This window comes from Amphibalanus amphitrite, unplaced genomic scaffold, assembly GCF_019059575.1.
Source record: "Amphibalanus amphitrite isolate SeventyFive unplaced genomic scaffold, NRLGWU_Aamphi_draft 000835F_arrow, whole genome shotgun sequence".
Lineage (NCBI taxonomy): Eukaryota > Metazoa > Arthropoda > Thecostraca > Balanomorpha > Balanidae > Amphibalanus > Amphibalanus amphitrite.
Genome location: NW_024882329.1, coordinates 40,082 through 62,709, shown reverse-complemented (window position 1 = coordinate 62,709; position 22,628 = coordinate 40,082). Strand labels below are relative to the sequence as shown.

Genomic DNA, 22,628 nt, shown 5'->3' with positions numbered 1-22,628 from the left:
TGCGTTTTCCGCTGTCGTAATCGTCGCCGGTCAGTACAAATGATACCGTTGAATCTGTTGCTGCATCTGCCTTGTGTCCAGTGAACACCATGATTTCGTACAGGTACTTGTGCTCCACCTTGTTGTCTGGTAGAGGAAAAGCTCCGAGCTTTTCAACATCTTTCTTGTCCTGCCATCTTGCCCAAATTAGCAGCAGAAGATATAAAACGAGAAGGATTATGAGCGTCATGTAGATCGTCAGGTTGTCCGTGAAAGAAGCATTCGCAAATACGTAGGCAAAGTCAATCGTATTAAGCTGCACAAACAAGCCTGAAGCGAACGATGTCAAGTGGGAACTGTTGCATGTGATAGAGCGTAGGTCTGCCTCCGCCACTCGCAAGCCCTCACTCGACCACATCTTCAATTCTTCGTCGTAGAAAGAGCATGAAGACGTGTATGTCTGCAAGGTGTACTCACTCATGGTGAACTCAGTTCGTAGTACTTCCCTACTTTTGACGTCGCTGAGTGAATTGCCTCCGGTGCTGAGACTGGCGATCGTGGCATTGTACTTCGCACTGGATGAGTTGAACTGGCCTACGCCCACGTACACTGCACCACGGCGATCGTTGACCCAGTCTGCGGAAACAAACCATCGATATTTTGCTGTAGCATTGATGTCGTCTGGTTCAAGAGCTTCCTCGTAAGGGAACTCTGTGACCATCTTCAGTAAAGAGTGGTTGCGTAGTGTCGGCATGTGACCAAAGCTGATCATCACGAATACGTCGTTGACAGGACCATTGTATGCCGTTAGCTCTATATTGAATGCGCTATGCGGTTTCGATATATTGATGGTTGAATAGACGACAGGGTTCACCTTTCCTTTCAGAGCATCAGCAGAAATGATTTGAGTAGGTGGCGCTGGACAGTCTGTACAATTCCGATTAGTTGCGTTGTTGTACGTTTGAGAAATCCTCATCAGTATTCCGCTCGAAATATTGGCGACTGTTACTGGCTTGAGATTGCGATCGAAAACATTTAGGGCTAGCACACGTGATGTGACTGAAATGCTGCTAGCTCCAGTCGCTGTCGTTTTTGAGTTCTTGGCATTGTCTGTAGCAGACACAGCAATTGGTTTGTTATCGTTGATGGTCATGTTTGATGGCCACGCTATTGTTGCTTGGCCGACAGTTTCGTTCATTCCGCTAAGACTCTTCTTTATTGCCATTTTTGTGGCTCCTCCTTTGGGGAGAGGTACCTCGACCTCCTCATCAAGGACCATCCGCTGCATGACTGCGCCCTGAATGTTTTGAACCGCTATATCAATGCGATCATCCAAACCTGACGTCTTCCCTCTGGCAATGTCCCTTACGTTGCATTTCTGTTCTTGTTCAAGGCTAAGATTTTCCGATATGGCCTCATAGTCTTGTGCGGTGTCGATGGGCAAAAACGGTGCCTTGTCGAGGTCTGCCAGCGGAATGTCCTCGCAAGACTCACTGGTAGTGCTCACTGCCAAATGGTCTTTCGAGATCGATGCACTTGCCATTACATTCTTTAATAAGTCCAGCATTTCATCTGCAGTAGAGTAGTCAGCATCTGCGGCAGATTTGGACAGTGATTCCAGCAGGTACGTGGCCAGCTCAATCGCATTCATATCTAAGTTCAGGGAGTTTTCTGAACCGTATGACATGAGCGCATTCATCGCACTGGCTATCAATTCAATAGATTCCTTATACGTGGTTGCCATGTTGCTGATTGCCTGAAACATTCTGTCATTGTAGGCCGCCTTTTCGACGTCTGCTTGTTGAAGTTCTTCGAGCGTCATCGTGGTTCTGTCTGTCGTCTTATCCAGCGAAGCAACCGCCTGAATGATGGGAATGGCACTGCGTGAATCACCAGTGCCCGCCAAGCTCAAGAGAGCTTTGCTATCCAGGAAGGCTTGCAAAGCCTCCTCTGATGGCGCCTCTGTAGTTATTGCACAAATGTCCTTTCGAGCACTGGCGCCGTGCTGGTCTTCGGTAACGTAATGTAGCTGGTTCGTTCCAAGAAGCAGGCTAGTGTTGAGTTTTGGCGTCTTTGTGGCAGCCAGCACATGTGCCTCTCCATCGACTGTTGTGAAGAACTGAAACTTCTCAACAGGAAAACCTTCCGGGTCCAGGGGCGTCTGACACTTGATCGCAAATGTGTCGATAACTGCAAAGCTACTGCTTCCAACAGGTTCGCATGTGCATTCCTTTCCATCTACCACCGGTGGCAGGTTCACAGTCACAAAGTAAGTCACCTGGCCCGGGTCGTTGCCGACTACGCCATCTGACGCCTGCAGACCGATTTGGAACTTTGTTATTCCGGAGAAATCTGAAAACAGGGTCTTGCTGATGCGGACCTCTTCCGCGTCTGGCGTGGGAAGGTACTGCTCAGCATTCGGTACTGCCGTCACCGTGCCATCGGCACTTTCTGTGGAAAGCGACCAGGACCAGGATAGAGGCATAGGGCATTCGCCATCGGTACAACCGCCACGCAGTCCAAGATTATGTTGAGGGTTGACGGTCACACCTCCCAAGGATGGTGAGCAAAGAAGCTCATCAGCACACTGCACTTCGATCAATGGTGGATCGCCTCGGAGCATTTCTACTTGCACCTCTGCCATACTGCTTCTGACGTCCTTGCTGACGACAGCCGTGATGACGAAAGTGACCTGCTGGCGATACGGCTGCAGGATCTCAGTTTTCAAATCTAGAACTCCACCGTCAAAGTCCAACTGGCCAGGGCCCTCACCGAAGCAGCCGCCCAGATCCGGACTGGGCACTGCAGCCGCCGCCAGTCTGCCAACCAGAGACTGAGGGGGCGTTGTGGCCCCCAGTGCGCCTTCCCTTTCCTCACCTGTTCTCCGACAGTACCATTTGAAGGTGAAATCCTTTGATAGCACATCATCTGGGTCAACCGAGTACATAAGTGCGTCGAGAACAATTGTTTGGCTCCACCCGCGCACTATTTTAGACACCGCACCTTTGATTATACCAGCGTAAAGCGGAGTGCGCTCGACTTTTAGATATGCCTTGGACTGGGTCTGGAATATATCGCCGTCTGTGAGACCCTCGTCTTGCATTGTCATCGTGTACTGAAGCAAATACAGACCAGGCTTCAAGAAATTCCTCGGTATGACCAAGTCAGCTTTGTCCCAGTGCGGAAGCTGGTGCATAATGTGTGCAGATTCTGATTCTTCTGTTTTGATGTGTATAACTTCCCAACGCTTCTTAGTCGTCATAGAGGCATCACAATTCAACACTGCCTTTGCCTCGATCACTATTTCTTGCGACTTGAGATAAGTAGGTGGATCTTCCCGCTCCTCTGATGCTCCCACGATGGAAACGGTTGGATTGGAACAAGCAACATCGGAAACGCTCACTAAGAGCTCATAGGTCTCATCGTCTTTTGGATTGAACACATTAATTGTCACGTTGTAAATACCTTTGTTCCAGTAGAGAAATTCAAGTGGCATCGGATTCCTCAGAGCTGTGGGCATGTTTACCGCTGATGGATATTTTTCAGCGCACATGATCTCGTCTCCAAATGTTGCCAGTGGAGAATTGTCGCCAAAATGAATCGCAAGACACATTTGCATTGTACTTGCCGATGTCCAGCTTGCCGTGAAATTCTTTAGCTTGAAGTTGTCTTCTGACTGTTGTTCAGACATTGCGATTTTCAGTGCGCTGATCTCGGTAATTGGGTCCTGAATAATCACTCTGACTGTGACAGGATCTGTCGTTTCGTAAGTATTCTCGCCGACAAATGACAGAGGGATTTCTTGGTTAGTGTTGATGTGATAGACGAATTGCTCGGCGGTGGGGTTGTCCTTGTCTTTGAAGGTGTATGAGGCCATCTCTATATGGCCACCGTCGGAGTCGTTGAACAGCGTTACTTTTGTCATGGTTCCCTGCAGAAGGTTGAAACCAAATGTGAGGTTGCGGTCATTCCGGTACTGGTTCTCATCCACGCCCATGCCCGTCAGTAGTTCTTCGGCACGTCTGTCGTCCAGGTTCTGTAGAATCAAACCCTCGAGGCCAATGATTTTGTTCTCTATCACGACTTCAATAGTATCAACCTGCTCACTGATTTTGTTTCTCATGGTGATTTGGACCGAATACACGCCTCTACTGTCGAAGCCATGGTTAACCGGTGCCACGAAGAACCCGTTGACGGCTGCTGAAGTCGGAGTGTTGTCCGCCAGACTGAAACACAAAAGTTATGTGTTAGCTATCATGCATTATAAATGCATTAGTGACTTAGAATGATTCATTATTTCCGAAATAAGAAGCACGCGCTGCCCCCCACATGGTCGCACTATTTCTTATGAATTGGCAGCCTACGACTACGAAAGCGAACCCAGTCAAGTAAAGTGACCTGTCAAGTAATGCCTATCACGTTACATACCTTCCAAAAGTGGCGTTTGACATATGTATGCTTCTGTAAAATAACGATATTTTACAGAATTAATTATGTAAGGCCCACGTTCATGCATCACCATCACAGAATGATTTAACAAAAATAACTTAAATAAATCGATGCTATTAAACGAACGCTTAAAAGCCCCAACTGATATGGAAATAATTATCAGCAGCTTGCGTGGGAAGTGGAAACCAAAGCAGCTATGTTTGTTCGTTGGATTTTAGGCCTTGGACCAAACTGGACAAAGCCTGAACTAACTACTTCTCTACTAAACGTTGGGCTGAACAGTCGATCAACATTGACTGTCCTAGAACGCAGCTCGCCTCGACAACTCACTTGATGGAAGCGTCAGAGAGCTGAAGACCGGTTATCGGGAACCCGTCTCCGAAGTCTATGTCCATGTGGGCGTCCGTGGGCAGCTGGGCGGTGCTGGGCAGGCGCATTTCAAGCACCACAGCGGCCGGTATCTTGGTGCCCGTGACGACGGCCAGGAACTGGCTGTCGGCTCCCAGCTGCGGCAACCACTCGGCCACCACCGGGTGCTGCACGATCACCGTCAGGTCGCTGTGCGCCGGCTGCAGCGGCACGCTGTGGAGGTTCGTCCCGGTCACTTTCAGTGTGAATGTCCCCGACGTGGCGAATTGCACCGTGTGCGTGAACACGTCCGCCGTGGTGACCGACTGCTGAATGCTCTCCTGGAAGTTCGCCACCCCGGACGCCGTGTCAAAGGTGTAGTTGAGCTGGACCGGCGCGCCCTGCGAGATGGTGACACTGAAGGTGACATCCACGTTGGACTGGATGACGAAGGCGCCGCTGAAGTTGGCGCCCGGTGCCGGGCTGGCTTCTGGCGTCACTGAGGCACTGTTCTGCTCTACCTGAACGGTGATGGTGCCGACGGGGATCTGGCAGGCGGTGGTGTTGGTCAGAGTCGTGGTGCTGCCGTCGGTGACGGTCAGAGTGATGTCGCTCATCGCTGCGCAGGTGTGCCCGATGCCCATTGGTGTCTGAGGGATGCCCACCAGCTCGACCATGTACCGTTTGTCGGTGGACGTTGCGCCGAGGTCTCCGGTACCGGCTGACGTCGCCATCCAGGACACGGAGCCAGTTGAGCAGGTCACCTGAAAACCACACCCTTTGCAGTCAGACAGAAAGACCACACTCATACATTTCATGCATGGAATGGACTATTTTAATGGCAGCTACACATGAACTGCACACATAGTGCATTGTTGCATGCATTGTAAGTTAAGTTCCAATTAATTTTCGACCAGACCAGCTAATCAATAATCATGTTTATTTTTAGTAAGCACGTTGGTGGTATTCAGTAAAATACCTAGCGGTTTTAATCGGTTTTATCTTTTAAAAGTCACCTTAGCAAACCAGCCAGGCTCTGCCCAGGTGCCCGCCGAGGACAGGTCGAGCTTTCCATAGGCATCAGCGGCGGTTGTGAACGTAGTCGGTGCCACTGACGAGGCGACCAGGCTCGGAGCTGCACGTGCAGCACACGTGCCGTCCGACATGGAACACTGCAAAGAATAACTCACACACGTTAGTCAGTTCAGTTGTATTGAAATTCAAGGACTCTTGCACTGGAAATTTGTCAACCTTTTTATGACTTTTGTAATACGCGTAATGTTAACAAAACGCTATGCCCCTAAACTTAAAATCTGGCCCTTTTTGTACTATTTCCCCTCAAAAGGCGCAAGTACAACGAGAACGCATATAGTGGCAAGGCATATCCGCTTAAATACAATGGAAGGCTACAGAATAATAATATAAATATAACTGGACACAATGCATCAAGTTTGTGAGTGATGAATAAACAAGCGTTCTACTTGCCATCATTGCACTGAGTGGCTGGGAAATTAAAACATAAATACCTAAACAAGCGTTCCTTGACGTCTTATGATGATGCTATAAGCGCCAGGCGATTAAGTTTTCTAGCCCGCGCCCTGCTGGGGGGGGGTGTTTGAACACCCCCCCTTGTGGTTTTTCGCGAATATCTCAAAAACGGCGGCGCGGAGCGCCGCCGTTTTTGGTACACCTTATCATACATCAATTCTACACAAGTTGTGAAAATTTCAAACCAAGGTCATTCAAGGTCAGGTCACCAGGTCACTTGAAGTGACCTCACCTCATAAAAAGTTTCAATGTCTGTCAAAGCTACACCGAGTGACCGATCGCTTTGAAACTTTCAGCGATTGCTAAGAGCAATAGCATGTACAAAATGTATATCTCAGAATTTTGATATCGATGACCTAAGGTCAGGTCAATTTTGCGACCTCCCCATTATAAGTCAATGGGAGAAAATTGAAATGCGCCTCTTTTTGACGAAGGACATTATAAACACTCCCAAACACTGAATTACAAGTGGTTTAGACACACTGAACATGAAAATGGTGTCCGTGACCCCTGTTTATGCCCTGAGGTCAACTTAGGTCACGAATGGTATCTAACAGTTTTTCGCAAATAACTTTTGATAGAGGCATGCTAGAGCGATGAAAACGCCTTAGATGTGTTCAGCTCGACGATACGGATCGACTGATATGCAACATGACCCTTTCCGGTCAGGTCATGACCTTGACCTGAGGTCAAATTTTCAAGTTGACCTTTCAAGGTCAAGTTATAGTTCATTCGACGCGTCTTGACGAGAGGAACACGATGCCGGTAAAAGTAAGCTCGTACAAGGCTTGGGTCAAAAGATATTGCAGAAAAACTGTTTCCGAAAAAATCGGCTATTTTTGCAGTTTTTGCCCCCTGCAGGCAAAACCGTTGACATTAGGTCAAATCTGAGGGAATTACTCAGAAAGGGCGTTAATAGGGCTATCGAATGCGCTTTTCCGCGGCGCTGTAGCTCTATTGGTTCCCGAGTTATGCGTTGGCTTCTTGGAAATTTTCGACATTCGACCTGGAAATCGGCGATATTTTGCCTTCAATGACCTCTGGTGACCTGACCTTTGACCTGACCAAAAAATTGACCGAAGTGATTTCTTCATTATTTTTGACGCTCTTTCGAACGCCGCCTTCGGCGTATCGCTACGTGGCCCAGGAGCCGAGTTAGAAGGGGGGGTGTTTGAACACCCCCCCCCCCCCCAGCAGGGCGTGGAAATCCAGGACCCCCAGCCGGGCGCGGGCTAGCACATGATGACAAATAGATATGTCACCTTGTAATTTGTCATAAGTTGCATGTGCCTACTGCCTAGCAGAAATGAAGCTCTAATGCAACATACAAATTGTTTGCACGAATGTAGGTTAGTTTCATGCCAGGTAGCCAGCCTTTGACTAAGACTTGAGAAACTTCTATTTCATTCAACAAAGCAATCCATTAGATTAAAAACTACTATAAAGCTACAACGCGCTTGAATAGATATGTAGAAATGGCTAGCTATTACCGATGTTAGTTGTCGGACTTTCGTCCCCGTCTTGAGGTGAGATGAAGACGGGGACGAAAGTCCGACAACTAACATCAGTGATAATAACACTTCGTCTCAAGCATTCCAAAGAATTATGGCTAGCTATTATTCCTTAGCATAGGACGGTTTAGGAATTTTTCCGTTTATCAACGGAATAGTCACTGACCTGACCGGAGAGTGGGCAGAAGGTCGGCTCACTGGCGTCGCACGAGTAGTTACTGGTTCCCGTCACCAGCGGACAAAATGGTGAACAAAAGCCCGAGCTGGGACAGAACACGTGGCTGGCGTCGCTGCACGAGCCCTCCATCAGCTGAAAGCAACAGCATATCAGGGTCAGTCAGTGCGGGGCTCCCTTATGTTATTTTACTTTGTCTGTCTGTGAAATAAATTAGGTCGCTGCCGGAAAAGCATTTTAATCATGAATGACCAGTTTACAGTGCCTGCTACCTACTTACGTAAAATTTTGCATTACTAGGCACTCCTCGCTCATTGGTGACGGCCTAGGTAAATGCATTCTTAGAAAATATAAAGAGGTTAAATTATTCCGAAAGCATCTTAATCACGCGTTTTACCATTGGCCAATACTTTTCGTTTCTCACCGTGAGCTGACAGTCGCCTGTTCCAGCTCCGTGCCAGTGCAGGGCCATCAGCTGCGTCCGCTGGGAGAACGGCCATCGCAGGGTGAACTCCAGCTCCCCGCCCGAGGTCTGGACGGGGCTCTGAGCCCTGCCCCTCGGCGGCGGGTGGCCCACACTCAGCCATGGCGCCTCCGGTGGCGACACCGTCATGGCGATGCTGTCATCGCTGAATGTGGCCGTCAGCTGGAGGCCGGAGCCGCCGACGGTCGCCGAGCAGAAGTAGGGCTGGTTGGGCTCCACCAGCGGCGGACAGTTGAGTTCCAGCAGCAGCGGCGCGCTCTCCACCACCACCTGGGAGCTGTTGCCGGCCCACGGACTGGACACGGAGATTGTGAACGTGCCGGGGCTCACGTAGTCCAGGGAGGCCGAGAAGTCCGTGCCGCGGACGGCATTTGCCGTACCAGCTGCGGACGGGATGGTGTTTTTCAGATTGCGTGCATGAATAGTTATTGATTACGTCAGACCATGTTTCAAACTTGAAACTGATATCAAACATACGATTGCGATGATTAACCCACGCCCCGCTGGGGGAGCAGAGTCTGCCCCCTCCCGTTTTTCGCCAATAACTTCTAAACGCGTTACGACAGCGACGTCAAACTTTCAGTACCTTCTCATATAATAATTTAACACGTTTCCTGAAAATGTGAGAAAAATCCGTCGGAAAATTGTTGAGAAAATGACGTTTAAGTGACATCATATCACGCCATTGTTGCCTCAAAAACGGCAAAACTTCAAACGCCGCTAACGTCTTCATTTTTAAAGGAATCAAGACGTAACAAATAGCTATACGTGATTCTACTTTGTCTATCAAATGGCTATCTCGGTTTTTTGAAAATTTTGATTTTGGCCCATTTTTTACTGGCTTTTTGGGAAAATAATTATAAAATCCAGAATTTTGAGTGTACCGAAAAACCGGGACACATGTCAGAGAAGTGGTCTATGTGAACCTACATAACAATTTTTAGAAGAATCAGTTCAAAAATGTGGGAGTTATTCAAAATTGTATGACGTCACGAACTCACGACACATTTTTTGAAAAAAAAAAGATTTTTTGGACGTTCTAGACCTCGTACAGACACCAAAATAGCACCATTCGATTCGCCGTAAAAAACTGCACCAGTTGGACACCTTTTTTGGTCTTAACAACCAACTTCAAAATTTTACCTCTCTTGGCCTGACTTTGACCTGACCTCGACCTGAAATTCATCCGGATGTGGTCCATATCACTTATTGAATGTGCCTATTGAATTCTATGAATAAAATTACCCATAAAACATGCATCGCACGTGCCATTTTCTATATTTCGTTTTTGGTGACCTGACCTGACCTTGACCTTGACCTTAACCTTGACCTTGCATGATATTGTATGCAACGAATATTGTCTTGGTAGCCTAATAACACGTTTTGGGCAACCAGTCTCAGTCCATTCTTCGGCAACTACGGTGCAAGGCCGATACTGTAGAAACTTGCATTTTGTACCCTTGACCTGACCTTGACCTGACCTCTGACCTACTTAAGCAAAGAAAATCGGCTCTTAAGATCCGCCTTGTTGAGAGCTTTCGATTGCTGTTTTCCCCGTCTTTCTACGACCATCGGTTCGGAAGTTAGATAGGGGGGGGGGGGCAGAATCTGCCCCCCCCCCCAGCAGGGCGCGTATGGCTGAATGAATCAGTGAATAGCCCAGCGGCACGCGGGTTAAGGCAGATCAATGTTTGCGAGCGAAAATGATTAGCACAGAGCAAAATAAAAATTAGTAGTAATCCCAGATTATCTAAGGACAAAATTAATGGTGTTTGCAAACGGCAGTAAATAACGTGTCACGCTTATAGCATCACGTGACTTATGCTTTGATTATGGTTTCCAACGACAGTCGCCATAACAGACCCCAAAGCCGGAAAAATAATAATAAAGAGCCAATAAGAAGCCCACAAAAAAAGAGGAAAAACACGAAAAATGAAATAAAAATAAGACAAGAAAACAAGAAAATCCCCACAAACGAACAACCAAACTTCCTAAGCAACGAAAACAACTCGGAGAACCAGCTTGGCCGAAATTGCCGAAAGGCGGCAGGCGATGCACTATGTAAGTACAGTCCACAGCAGAAGTAATGAGCGGTTTCAGTCATGGGTATGTTCTGCTTCTAAAGCTTAGGAACGATTAGCCAGACTACAATGAAACTTGTATCGTCACCCTTGCAGCTGCAACTTTAGCCATTGACATCTTCTTTTCGATCACTCCGCATTAAAGTGACCATCCCACCTTAACATTAGTTTTGAGTTGAGATAGCCAAATTGGTGGCCATGGCCTGAAAATACCGGTTTGGGCACTCAACATCGGGCACTTACTTTCAAATAAAATCGCTAGGAACAGCGGAGATCCCAAAAAGTAAACAAAAGTTAAAGTCTAATATCTTGAAAACCGGTGAATATTTTTTCGATGAAATTTGGTAGATATTCGTTTTCGCTCTTTCTGAACCGAGGGACATCACTTTCATGCCAATTCATTAACTTTTTTGAAGGTGGGAGGGTCCCTTTAAACAATCACCAGTCAAAGCCAACCGTTGAGATGGGTAAAGCCCTACATTACTTTAGCGGTGGGCTGTACAATGGGCTGAGCAGCACTCACCAAGCAGGAACGGTGGCGATCCGTCGCCGGGGTTAACGACAAAGTCGACCACCTCGGCGGGCGTGGTGCCGGCGGCGGTGACCGCCGTGCCGCCCGCCGTGACCGGTGAGGTCACCGGGGTCAGCTCGACCGGGCCGGACCGGAGCGGGGCGGCCTCGCCCGTCACCAGGCCGTCGGGACCGCCGCACTCCGCGCCGTCCTCCGTGCAGGTGGTGGGACACGAGGTCGCCGTGGTGAGCCCCGTGAGCTGGGTTCCGGTGCCGCACAGGCAGGCCATGCCGTCCTCCACCGCCGCCTCGCCGTTGCCAGTGTCCGAGCAGATCGTCTTACAGCGCTGTGGAAAAGTCAGATCGTCTTACAGGTCTGCGTAAAGTTCAGATCGTCTTACAGGTCTGTGGAAGTGCTAGATCGTCTTACAGGTCTGCGGAAATGTCAGATCGTCTCACCGGTCTGCGTTAAGTTCAAATCGTCTTACTGGTCTGTGAAAGTGTCAGATCATTTAAAGGTCTGTGGAAAAGTCAGATCATCTTCCAGAGCTTTGGAAGTGTAAGATCGCCTTACAGTTAGTAAGAGAATCAGATCTTACATGTCTGCGGAAAAGTTAGCTCGTCTTAGAGGTATGTGGAAGTGTTAGATTGCTTACAGGTTTATGGAAGTGTTAGATCATCTTACAGGTCTGCGGAAACGTCAGATCGTCTTACAAGTATGTTGAAGTGCTAGATCGTCTTACAGGTCTGTGGAAGTGCTAGATTGTCTTACATACAGGTCTGTGAAAAAGTCAGATCGTTTTACAGGTCTGTGAAAAGGTCAGATCATCTAAGAGGCCCGTGGAAAAGTCAGATAGTCTTACAGGTCTGGTGAAAAAGTCAGATCGTTTTACAGGTCTCTGGAAGTGCTAGATCGTCTTACAGGTGGTCTGTGGAAGCGTTAGGTCATCTTACAGTTATGCTGGAGAGTCAGATCGCTTTACATGTGTTTTGCTAGATTGTCTCACATATCCAAATGGAAGCGTTAGATTGTTTGTGAGGCTTGTGAGTGGGTACAATTCTTTTACATATAGCTGTGAGGAATTTCGATCTTATCCTTATCCCCGTCTTATTGAGACGGGGATAGACATATATACCTAGATAATTACTGTGACCCAGATTCTTGGACCCAGTAGCAACATAAAAATGTGAATGCCTTTGGCAATGGTTCGTGACCTTTTGAAGCGTCTGGCAGAATTGGCAGCGCTGTTTCATGGACTCGGAGATCGAGTTAGGTAAGACTCTGGCGCAGCAAAGGAGCAAAACGGTAAAAGTGACCTCCATTGTCCAAATGCATCCTTCCTACAAAATCAATCCTCCTCCTCCTTATGTAACCCTCTTCAGTGTCGATATCGCCTTAACAAGTATGTTACGGCTTGGAGCTAATGCATTAAATGAATTATTCGCCGAAAAAGTCGGGCCTTGGCATGCCATAATGACCGTGAATGGCACATAACGGGGTCCCTACCGCACTGTGGCGCTTCAGCCACATTGGGGTGGCCATCAGACCTGCTATTTCTGCATTAGCATCGGTTGGATTCATTGGCTTTGCGTCACAAGAAGACAACGAAAGCGTGGCCTGAACTGTTTACTGCGGGCGCGGGGCAACGGCTGCACACTGATTGCGTCCGCGGTCGGCCTGTGTCTATGGAGCTCTGTGACGGTGTACTGCCGTCGCCTGGACACGGGGGCCATCGGTACCGATGGATGGTTTCAGCAGGGCGTGTCCGTATCGACGGCCGGCGCGTAACACCGAGCCCGCCGTGATCGGCACCAACACCGCCAAGGCAAGGAATCAAACATGTTTTCCAGTCGCGCTTGGTTCATCCTTCTTAGTTCTACATATACAGCTTACCTCTTTTGCAGTTATAAACCCAATTTGGTTTTTCTCTGCATGACAAATCATTATGTGATTTCGCACTGCAATGGTTTAGTAGTTTCGCTCTCGTCTTATCCATTCTTTCCTGCTCACCTCCCGAGGAACATCGATAAATGAAACACATAACGGCATAACATCTACAATCTACATTGAATTCGAACAGACCCATCTAAGTCCCCCGAGTGTGACTTTACCCTCGCATGTGTGCGGCGTTTTCCAGCGTTTAATGTGTAGGAAGGGGTCGGTTGGACCCCCCACCCCTACCCTGCTGTTTGGCCACTGCACTGATTGAGCTAGAGCTTCGCGGAAAAAAACGAGCGTGCTTCCCGTGACGAGAAGAAGCCGATGATGTTCAATTTTGATGTCCTAGGTCATTGGTTGACCTTCCAGGTCAGGTCATTGGCCCTTAACCCTCGCCCATGTAGGGGGGGTTGGTGCAACCCCCCCCCCCTGAGGTTTTTCGAAAATAGTGCAAAAACGGCGGCGCGCAGCGCCGCCAAATTTTGGGTACCTTATGGGGCAAACCTTGCGCATCTTTTGATAAAAAAAATTGACCGGGTCATGTCAGGTCACGGAGTTATGACGTCACAAAGGGAACAGCCTCCGGCCGGATTTTCACAAACTGAGTGCCAACGCCCGAGGTTTCCTGCCGGTGGTACGGAGATCGGTTGATGGATCGTGATGAAACTTCCCATGCATGTTGGGGCAAGTATTGGCTATCATATGGTATAAGAAACTTGACCGGGTCAGGTCAGGTCACGGAGCTATGACGTCACAAGAGGAACAGCGTCCGGTACTATTTTTGGAAAGCGCCCGAACCACTATTTTGCTAATTCTTGTCACCTCAATGGGAATATGCAGCAATATTAGCTTCTATAGGGAGCACATGGACCTCCTAAATCCAAAAATACAATCAGATTTCAAAAATTTAAATTTGGATTTTTCGAATTTCTGCCGCCGACTGTGACCTTGCCGACTTCCGGCGCTCCCAACGCGCCATTTTTAGAGCTAGGGAAACGAAATACATACCAAACGATAGAGAATTGATCAAGGAACACGATAGTGAAGGTTTCAAGTCGACATCTCCCACCGTGTTGCCGCAATCGCCGCCGAAAGTTGAAAAAAAGTCTATTTTTCCGAAAATTTGACCTTTGACCGGTCAAAAGTAGGTCAAATGTTGACCTAGGAACAAAAAATATACCACCACAGTGTATATAAATACAGTGGCGGCAAATGCGCTTGGTCACGTGACCAAATCTGCACGTGCGGTTGTGGCGAGGGCACTTCCCGAAACTCTGGTGCCAACGGCCTCGCGGCGCCCATAGAGAATACATGGGACCTTTTCTTTTCAGACCTATCGTGTCTAAACCAAGCCATTTAGTGCAAGGATACGACTGGTTTGAGATTCAGTAGTCTTTTGGCTATAAGTCGGCATAAGAAACATATTTTTATCGGCAAAATTCGCAAAGTACCAGGTGGTTTTCCGATACCCTGCACGCCTCCGAACCCCCGGCGGCCGACCGGAGAGTCAGTAGCGCTCCACTCACGACTTTTGGCGATAGCTCAAAACACCTTACAGCTAGAGGGCTGCTATTTGGCACCCCTTATCTTTGCTTCCATACGCATCTTTGGAAACCAATTGCATTTCCGTCTCAGGTCAGATCACTGACTTATGACGTCACACGTGAACCTCTGCAATAGTTCCAAAATACCGAAACTTCGCAATGCCCTCGGTGCCAGAGGAGCTGTCACAGCGAGATGATACTTACAGGACCTAGTATCCTCTAGGAGTCTCAAAACTTGTATATCTCGCCTCGGATTTCTCCTAGAGGTCATATGAGGTCAGGCCGATCGCGTGACGTCACCATTACAAGTCAATGGGGAAAATATGGAAACTGTAATTTTGACGCCGAGAATGATCTAAACCTAGCTCAAGCACATGGAATCGCAATTTCATGCAATTCTTGCAATGTCCAATGCTTCACTTTTGCATCTTTAACGTAGCGTGACGTCATTCATGACGTCACAAAGGTCACAAGTTTTTTCGTCAATAACTCCTGACAAAATTGAACTGGCAAGTCGGAAAAGTCGCCAATAGACTCGGGAAGACCTACCGAATCGAATGATATACGATATGACCTCCTCCGACCAAGTTCGTGACCTGAGTGCCTCTGACCTGGCTTTGACCCGATATGAGCACCTTATGTTGACCCCACCCAAACAAAAGTGTACCATTTTGACGCACCGGAGCATGACAAACATGATGGTACTAACATCGCGACTCTGCGCCGTTTTTTTCGGCAAAGTTATTTTTCAAAACCCAAAATCGTATTTTGGCCCTCGGGGCACTTGACCTGACCCTCAGAGGCCACCAGTTGACCTGAGACTTTTTAACCGTGCATCAATCGCTGCGCCCCCGGTCCCGTAACGGCACACATGCTTGTTTTTCCCGCGAGGCTAGCTCAATTAGGGCGAGGGAGTCGTACCTGCCCACTCTCGCGGCGGGGGCGTAGGTATGTGGTATGTAAAAAAAAAACTAAGAAGTCTGGTGATGATTGATGCAAGATTCTTACAGATAATGGTAGATGAAGGAAGGGCATCAGTTATTAAAGATAAGTGAAACAAATTTGCAGCCCTCAGTAGCATTGATTTATGCATTAAGAGTTATAAAACCATAGGCGGCGGAACGGGGAGGGCACCGGGGCACCGTGCCCCCTATAATTTTGGCATTTAAACATTAGCCCTATGGGCGTTGCATGGAAAGAATCGGACCGAAAGTCGGCAGTGCCCCCCCCCCCCTATTGAAGGTGTTCCGCCGCTACTGTATAGAACAACTGTAAGCTGCAGGCTCAGCTCTTCAGTTTCTACCTATGCCTGCAAACACAATAAAATCAATGGAAGAGTAATAATAGATTAATTGCATTTTATTGATGCTATTCAAGTATCAATGGTAACTATGTCACCGATGATTCAATATTATTTGCACGGTATCATTTACCACCATGCGTCTAAATATTTAGTTTCTAAAATAATGCAGTAAAATAAGCTGCGCCACGTCTGTCGATAAAATCTGGTGCCAACTCAAGGTCACACGGAAAATGTGGTCACGTGACCAATGTCCGGCAGCTGTATACCACCAATCGCGAGATCGCGGCGAGAGCAATCCGTTGGTCTTTTCCGCTAAGCTCTACGACGCTCCGTTTTCAAACGCCAAGGGGGGGTCGCACCAACCCCCCCCCCCCTGCATGGGCGAAGGTGGCAGATCGCCGTTTACGGGCGAGGGTTAAGTCGGGAAAATCGGGACGTGTCAGAACTTCGCAAAGTGAAGCTGTACTGGGTTTTTCGGGTTGCTGATCACGTATTTCATGTTAGCTTTGATCACAGATGATGTCTTCATGCATTTAGGTCAGGTCGGGTCAGGTCAGGTCAGGTCAACCAGTAGGCATCCTGTCGGCTATCCACAGTAGGTGTCAACTACCGCTGACGGCGTCTTAACATGTTACGAAGGCACTAAAACTACTTCATAAATGTTCAACTGGATGCTACATTCGAAATCAGTCCAGAAAACTACCCTAGAAGCATGTAAAACTCGAAGAAGTGAACCGAAGTCGTCAAAGATCAATGACCTGACCTGACCTGACCTTCAGGTAGCCTTGATACCCACCGCAATACATGGGACGAACATCATTTCACATGTTTGGATGTCTACAATCACAAAAAGACTGGAAATGCGCGGATACTGTGAGCTGACATACCGCTGAATTGCGATTCAGGGCAAACATTGTCTCGAGAAATAGATCACAGGTCAAAGGTTATTTAGGTCAGTGTCATGAAATTTTTAGATTATGTGTACAGTTGATCAACTCGAGGGCACTTAAAGTTTCCTCGCGATCGTCGGCTTTTTGCGCGGGTTATTTGCGAAAAACTGAGGGAGGTCCATGGGGGCCCCTTCCCCTACACATGCGAGGGTTAATGGAATTCATCAATGCCTAATTCAAACCCATTATGGCATAGTATTTACGATTCTACATCGCAGTAACAGACTCCTTTGAGTCCCCGGGCTGTCGTACTGCGACAGATGCGTGCGTTCCAACACTCACCGTCAGTGTGATTTTGATTGGGTCATAGTTGCCTCCGGAGGCGAGCAGGCCTCTGAAGCCGTCAGCTGTGATGTCGTCCTGCAGACAGGCGCCCTCAGCCTCTGTCCAGAAGAGCGCCACGAGCAGCAGCAGAGCCACTGGGCCGGTGCCGCCGGGCTGCCACCGCCTCGTCATGGCGGCTGACTGAACGGCACAGACAGTCAACGGTCATGGGGGCTGTCAACGAAAGAAACAGCTGGGCATAGTGCAATAAAAGTGAAGGGATTTAGTTGAGCCACGGCATCATTTTTTTCGGTTTGAGGCTTTTTAGTGAGTAAGCATTGTTTTGCTTATACAAATTACAAACATCAGTTTAGAACAAACCGGTACCCGACTTAACGGGAACTTATCAGGCTCCTCTAGCTTTTTATTTTCTGCACTACTAGCTGGAGGAATCGTTTTATCAATCATCGTAATCTACCGTCATAAAACTTTCCTCCCTTTTCAATTTGTACCTAAATTTGGCGTCTGTGACTTATCTTAAAGTGGATACCCCACCTTAGCATTAGTTTTGAGTTGAGATAGCCAAATTTGGGCCCCTGGCTTGTAATTACCGGTTTGGGCATTCACAACGAGCAATGCCTTGAATTGGAGGTATTTAGCTTCGAAGTCTGCAGATTTTGGATTATGATAGGCTAATACATTTGAATGCCTCCTCAGACTTTGTGACGTCAGTGCAGGTCTAGCGATTTTTAAATATAACACTAAAACCTTGATGGAGGATAATTGTTGCTGTGGAGGTATATACCAGCTTGCACGCAACATCTGTCGCACTTTAAAGACACAAAATCATTGCTTCCAAATGACGTCATTGGAACAGCAGAGGCCCCCAAAATGTACAAAAATGAAATTCAAATATCTCATAAACCGGCGAATATTTTCGGTGAAATTTGGTAGGCATTCATCTTTGCTCTTTCTGAACCACGGTACATCACTGTTATGCGAGTTTTAACTTTTTTGAAGGTGAGAGGTTCCCTTTAACTCTCGCACTTATGGGCGGAAAGGGGCGGATGGAACCCTCGGTTGTTCGCAAATAACTCGCAAAAGTGGCCAGTTGCAACAAAACTTTCATCACCCTCGTATTTCAGTTAACACATGTGTTAACTGAAATTCAGGGCATGCATGCCCTGAAAATTTAATGAACCTGACCTACATGGCATTTGACCTGTGACATGTTTCTCGTGATTAAAAACGTGCCAACATGTGAAATAATGTTTACCTCATGCATTATGGTGAGTGTTAGGATACCTTGAAATTCGGGTAAAAGTCATGAGTTCTGATGACATCGGGTGATTTTTTTCGAGTTTTATTGCTTTGCTATATAGTTTTTGGAGCTATTTTCGAAAGCACTTATTTAAACATCTGAGAAGTATGTAGGCATGGTGCCTATGCAGCATATTACGAAGCTGTCAGTGGTTGCTCAGAGTTACTATTGCACGCCTAATGGTTGACTTGACATGACCTGTCCTGGCCTATTCAAAATGCATTAAAACACCATTGTTAATCAAAACTAGTATGAAATTTAAAATGAGTAACCCAAAACCACATCACGACCTCACTTTGACAAGCTTTAGCAGGTCCCTGTTTTCCCGTCTTTTGAGTCATTGACATGAGGTGGAAGGTCAACCAGTGACCTGGGGCCTTAACCCTCGCCGGCACAAGTTGATGCTCCAAAAAAACTGTTTCGCAAATAACTCGCGTAAAAAGCGAAGCGGGCGATCGCGACGAAACTTTCAGTACCCTCGCGTTGATCAATTTTACACTTACCCTGAAAATTTCATAACCTTGACCCAAATGACCTTTGACCTGTGACCTATTTAACTTTCCGAGACTATGTTTGGCCGGAATCGCGGTTCGGCGTAGGTATGTCGGCTCGCATTAACCGCGCGTTTGCAATCTTCTCGTGGTTTCAAGCGTTCAAACATGTGATTTGATGCTGCTCCCATGTATTAGGATGTATGTCAAGGTCACTTGAAGTTCAGCTCAGGTCATTGACCTTTGATGAGCTCGGCTCACTTTTTTGAGTTTTACATGTTTCTAAGCTAGTGTCTGGAGCTGAATTCCAATTTAGCAACCATTTGAACATTTACCAAGTAGTTTTGGTTCCTTCGTAACATGTTAAGCATGGCTGTCAGAGGTGGTTGACACGTACCACGAATACCCAGCAGGACCCCTACTGGTTGACCTGACCTGACCGACCCGATCTGGCCTAAATGTATAAAGACATCATCTGTGATCAAAATTCAAAACTAACATGCTATTCGTGATCAGCACCCCCGAAAAAACCATCGCAGCCACACCATAGCAGCCCCCCCCCCCCCCCCCCCAGCGGGTCGCGGGTTAACGACGTTCTAATAGGTCCCGATGTTCCCGACTTTGGGTCATTGACCTGACCTGGAAGGTCAACCGATGACCTAGGACGTTAAAATTGGGTATCATCAGCTTCCTCTTGTCACGGGCAACACACTTGTTTTTTTTCCGCGAAGCTAGCTAGCTTGATCAGGAACCAAACGCAAGGGGGGTCGTAACAACGCCTCCCCCCCCCCCTCCCTGTGCCGTCGAAGGACGTAAAATGGCCTGTGCCGGCGAGGGAATTTGGTATTTTTTTTTAATGCTAGCAACTTTATTTCGCTCATAAGTGGTTAACAAGACGCAGAACACAGTCACTTTGCCCCAGTGCTGCGCGCACGAGTCTGTCGCGCGCCCGCGCCCCAGCCGGTTAATCCAACAGTGGCAATCGCGACGGAACGACACAATTCACAGCGGTGTGTGGCGGCAGCCCGCGCCCCTCGACGGCCTAGGGGTGGGGGCCGTCCGGCGGCCGTGCGGGCCATCAGCTGCCGCCGGCCGCGGCCGAAACACGAAAAAAAACGGTAAAAAGAACATTGCGCGATACAGCTCAAACCAGCACGGGCGGCGGCGGTGGCAGACGCGCCAGCGGGCGCCCCGCGAAGGGCGGCCAGGGCACACGGACCACCAGGTAGCGGCTGCCACCCAGCGCCAACCACTGCACCGGTCCCCCGCCGACGACCCGCAGCGACCGAGACGTCCCGCGAGCGCAGGCCGACCAGACAGAGGGAATTTGGTATTTTCGGAAAGCTGTTTCGATTACAGCAGCTGTGACGTCAGTTATGTCACGTCTGATCAATTTTGAAGCAAAATAATTATCTTCTTAAATACTACTGTCTGGGGGACATTTTTTAGTTAAAAATTATTCTTGCATGAGTTGACGCAGAAGAACTCAGGCCACTTAGGCTCTGGTTTTCACATTATTGAGCATGAAAACAGATCTTGTAGTTTTAAGTATTTCAACATTTATGCTAGGCTGCTTTGGAGACATAAGATCACTTCAAATTACGTTTAGGTAACATGGAAAATAAACTATCATAATTGGACAACAATAGGATAATGACACCCTAATCGTAGGAAAAAATGCCATAATAACAAAAAGATATGGGTCTTGATGACAAAGACCACTTTAAGAAGGGAAGTCGATTTATTCGCATTATGCATTTTAGTTTTGACTCAAATACTTATTCCGAATAGGAAAACCAATTAAATTATCGTTTTATTTCATAAAACATTGGTGTTCTCAAACTAAAACATCTTTCCATTGTTCGGTCGGCCTCTTTCGGTTTACTGAGGACATTTCCGGGCGAGAAAATAAGAAAATGGGGTAAAATATCGGGCTGGGATGAGCTCCGACTGATGCACCGTAGCCACTGAACTTATCGCGATGGAATCCGAGTCAGAGCAAGAGCCAGAGTGTCTGTGGAAAAGGCCACCAGATACTTCAACGTTCACACTATAGAGGCACATGCTTCTTTCGGATCTGCCCTCCCCCAATTGTCTGGTTCCGAGATGTCGGTCACCCGATAATCGATTGGCCCACCGGTCAGTGAGGGCATTTTCTAAGGAAAACCAAACGAAAATACCCGTAAGGGGTGACTGTACGAGATGATCAGTGGTTGTGTCACCGTGGTACGATAGTCTAAGGGATGGGTTCAGCTGATGCAGCGCACCAGCAAGTGGTCGATTCAGTCCTAAATTTCTCCGCTTATCATTTAAGCCCAGGGACTAAAATGTCCTAATCAGATCAAAAGGGCCTAGCCGGACAGCAAATACAGGCGCCTTATCCTCCCATCGTTCTACTTTGCCCCCACCTACCAGCGTCGGTGTGTCGGCCGTTGCGGCTGCCCCCTCGCCGGGCCGCTAGACAAGTGTCGGACGGCCAGGGGGTCGACGCTTCGCTCCTTCTGTAACCAGGCTGGTAGGCAACAACAAGAACCCGCCACACTGCGTAACCAAGCCGGAACGAGACCGACAGGGTGGTGGTCGCGCATTGGCCACTGTAGACGCAGGCGCGCTTGGTATTGCAATGGAAATTTTTATGCATATAAAAAAAGCTCAGCCGCTTCAGTTTAACGTTTTTTCTTCTTCTTTTGATACGAAGTCCCACCAAATCAGTCCAAACCTTGTCCCGTTCTTATTTGGTTTTGGATTCATATACGCCTTACTGTTCTACTGAATAATTCAGCCTATTCCGTTCCATGCAATAACTGCTACACCGTGACAATATGAATGTTTTACCTGAAGCGACTACGATCATTAAGCTTTTGATGAAGATGACATGTCTATTTTTACCCGAGTAACAGATGTAATTAAAGTGAAGTAGACAACGGTGACAAGTCCTGCATGTTTTCATGTGGTGGTAGGTGTTGGTTATTGTAAGCCGTCCGTCCTATGCCGTCCAATGATCTGCTCACATTAAAAAAATTGGTCCGAACTCCGAACCTTTTGAATGGAAGGATTCACAAAGACATAGCCCCCGCTAAGCGAAGCTTGATGCGTTGACCCTGTCCTCTACCCTCCGATCGCGCAATTCCGGTACTATGCACAGTGATGCAAATGGGGTTCACGAGTGGCCATAAATACCCAAAAGTCAAGTTTACCAAATCGAGTTAATTGCGATATGGCCGAGTAGACAAATGTTTGGGGCATCTGAAATCACATGGTTTTCATGTTTTTGTCAAAACCGGCCTCGTGTATAATCGTCAGAAGTCGTGACATTTTCTAGGTCGCAAAATGACGGTCAGACACCCGCAAGTTCAAACGCCGCTGGTTTGCGTTCATTTCGTACAAATTGAAAAAAAAATATGCATGGGAATGATCCCCAAAGCCTTCTGCCTTTAATGCCGGGTCACAAAAAGCCGTATCTCATTCGCTTTGGCGGTAATCTGACTATTTATCATCATGTTGCAATCGCAGTTTTTTACTAAGAAAAAAAGCTTTCGTTTCACCTACAGCACTTAACACAGTGTGTGCCCGTTAGTCCACCATACCATAGCCTTCCATAATCATTTCTGAGTCGCATCGTGAAAGAATTACGGTGCTAGCACAGGGCTGACCGGCGCTACAGAGGTTTTTGTCCGGGCGGTCGGGTGCCGCAGTGGGCGCGCAGTGGGCGGGTGGGTGCCGCCGCGCGG

General features: G+C 47.8%; 1 protein-coding gene across 1 annotated transcript; it reads right to left on the bottom strand.

Moving 5' to 3' along the window:
* Positions 1-30: 30 nt before the first annotated feature.
* On the bottom strand, positions 31-21,329 carry LOC122366854. Its single transcript, XM_043339483.1, has 9 exons — positions 21,310-21,329; positions 17,104-17,286; positions 11,099-11,432; positions 8,435-8,877; positions 8,002-8,145; positions 5,793-5,948; positions 4,759-5,540; positions 306-4,205; positions 31-70 (listed from the first exon to the last, which is right to left on the bottom strand). Exons 2-9 carry the CDS (start codon positions 17,275-17,277, stop codon positions 31-33), a joined length of 5,973 nt encoding a protein of 1,990 aa, XP_043195418.1. The 5' UTR covers positions 17,278-17,286; positions 21,310-21,329.
* Positions 21,330-22,628: the final 1,299 nt, after the last annotated feature.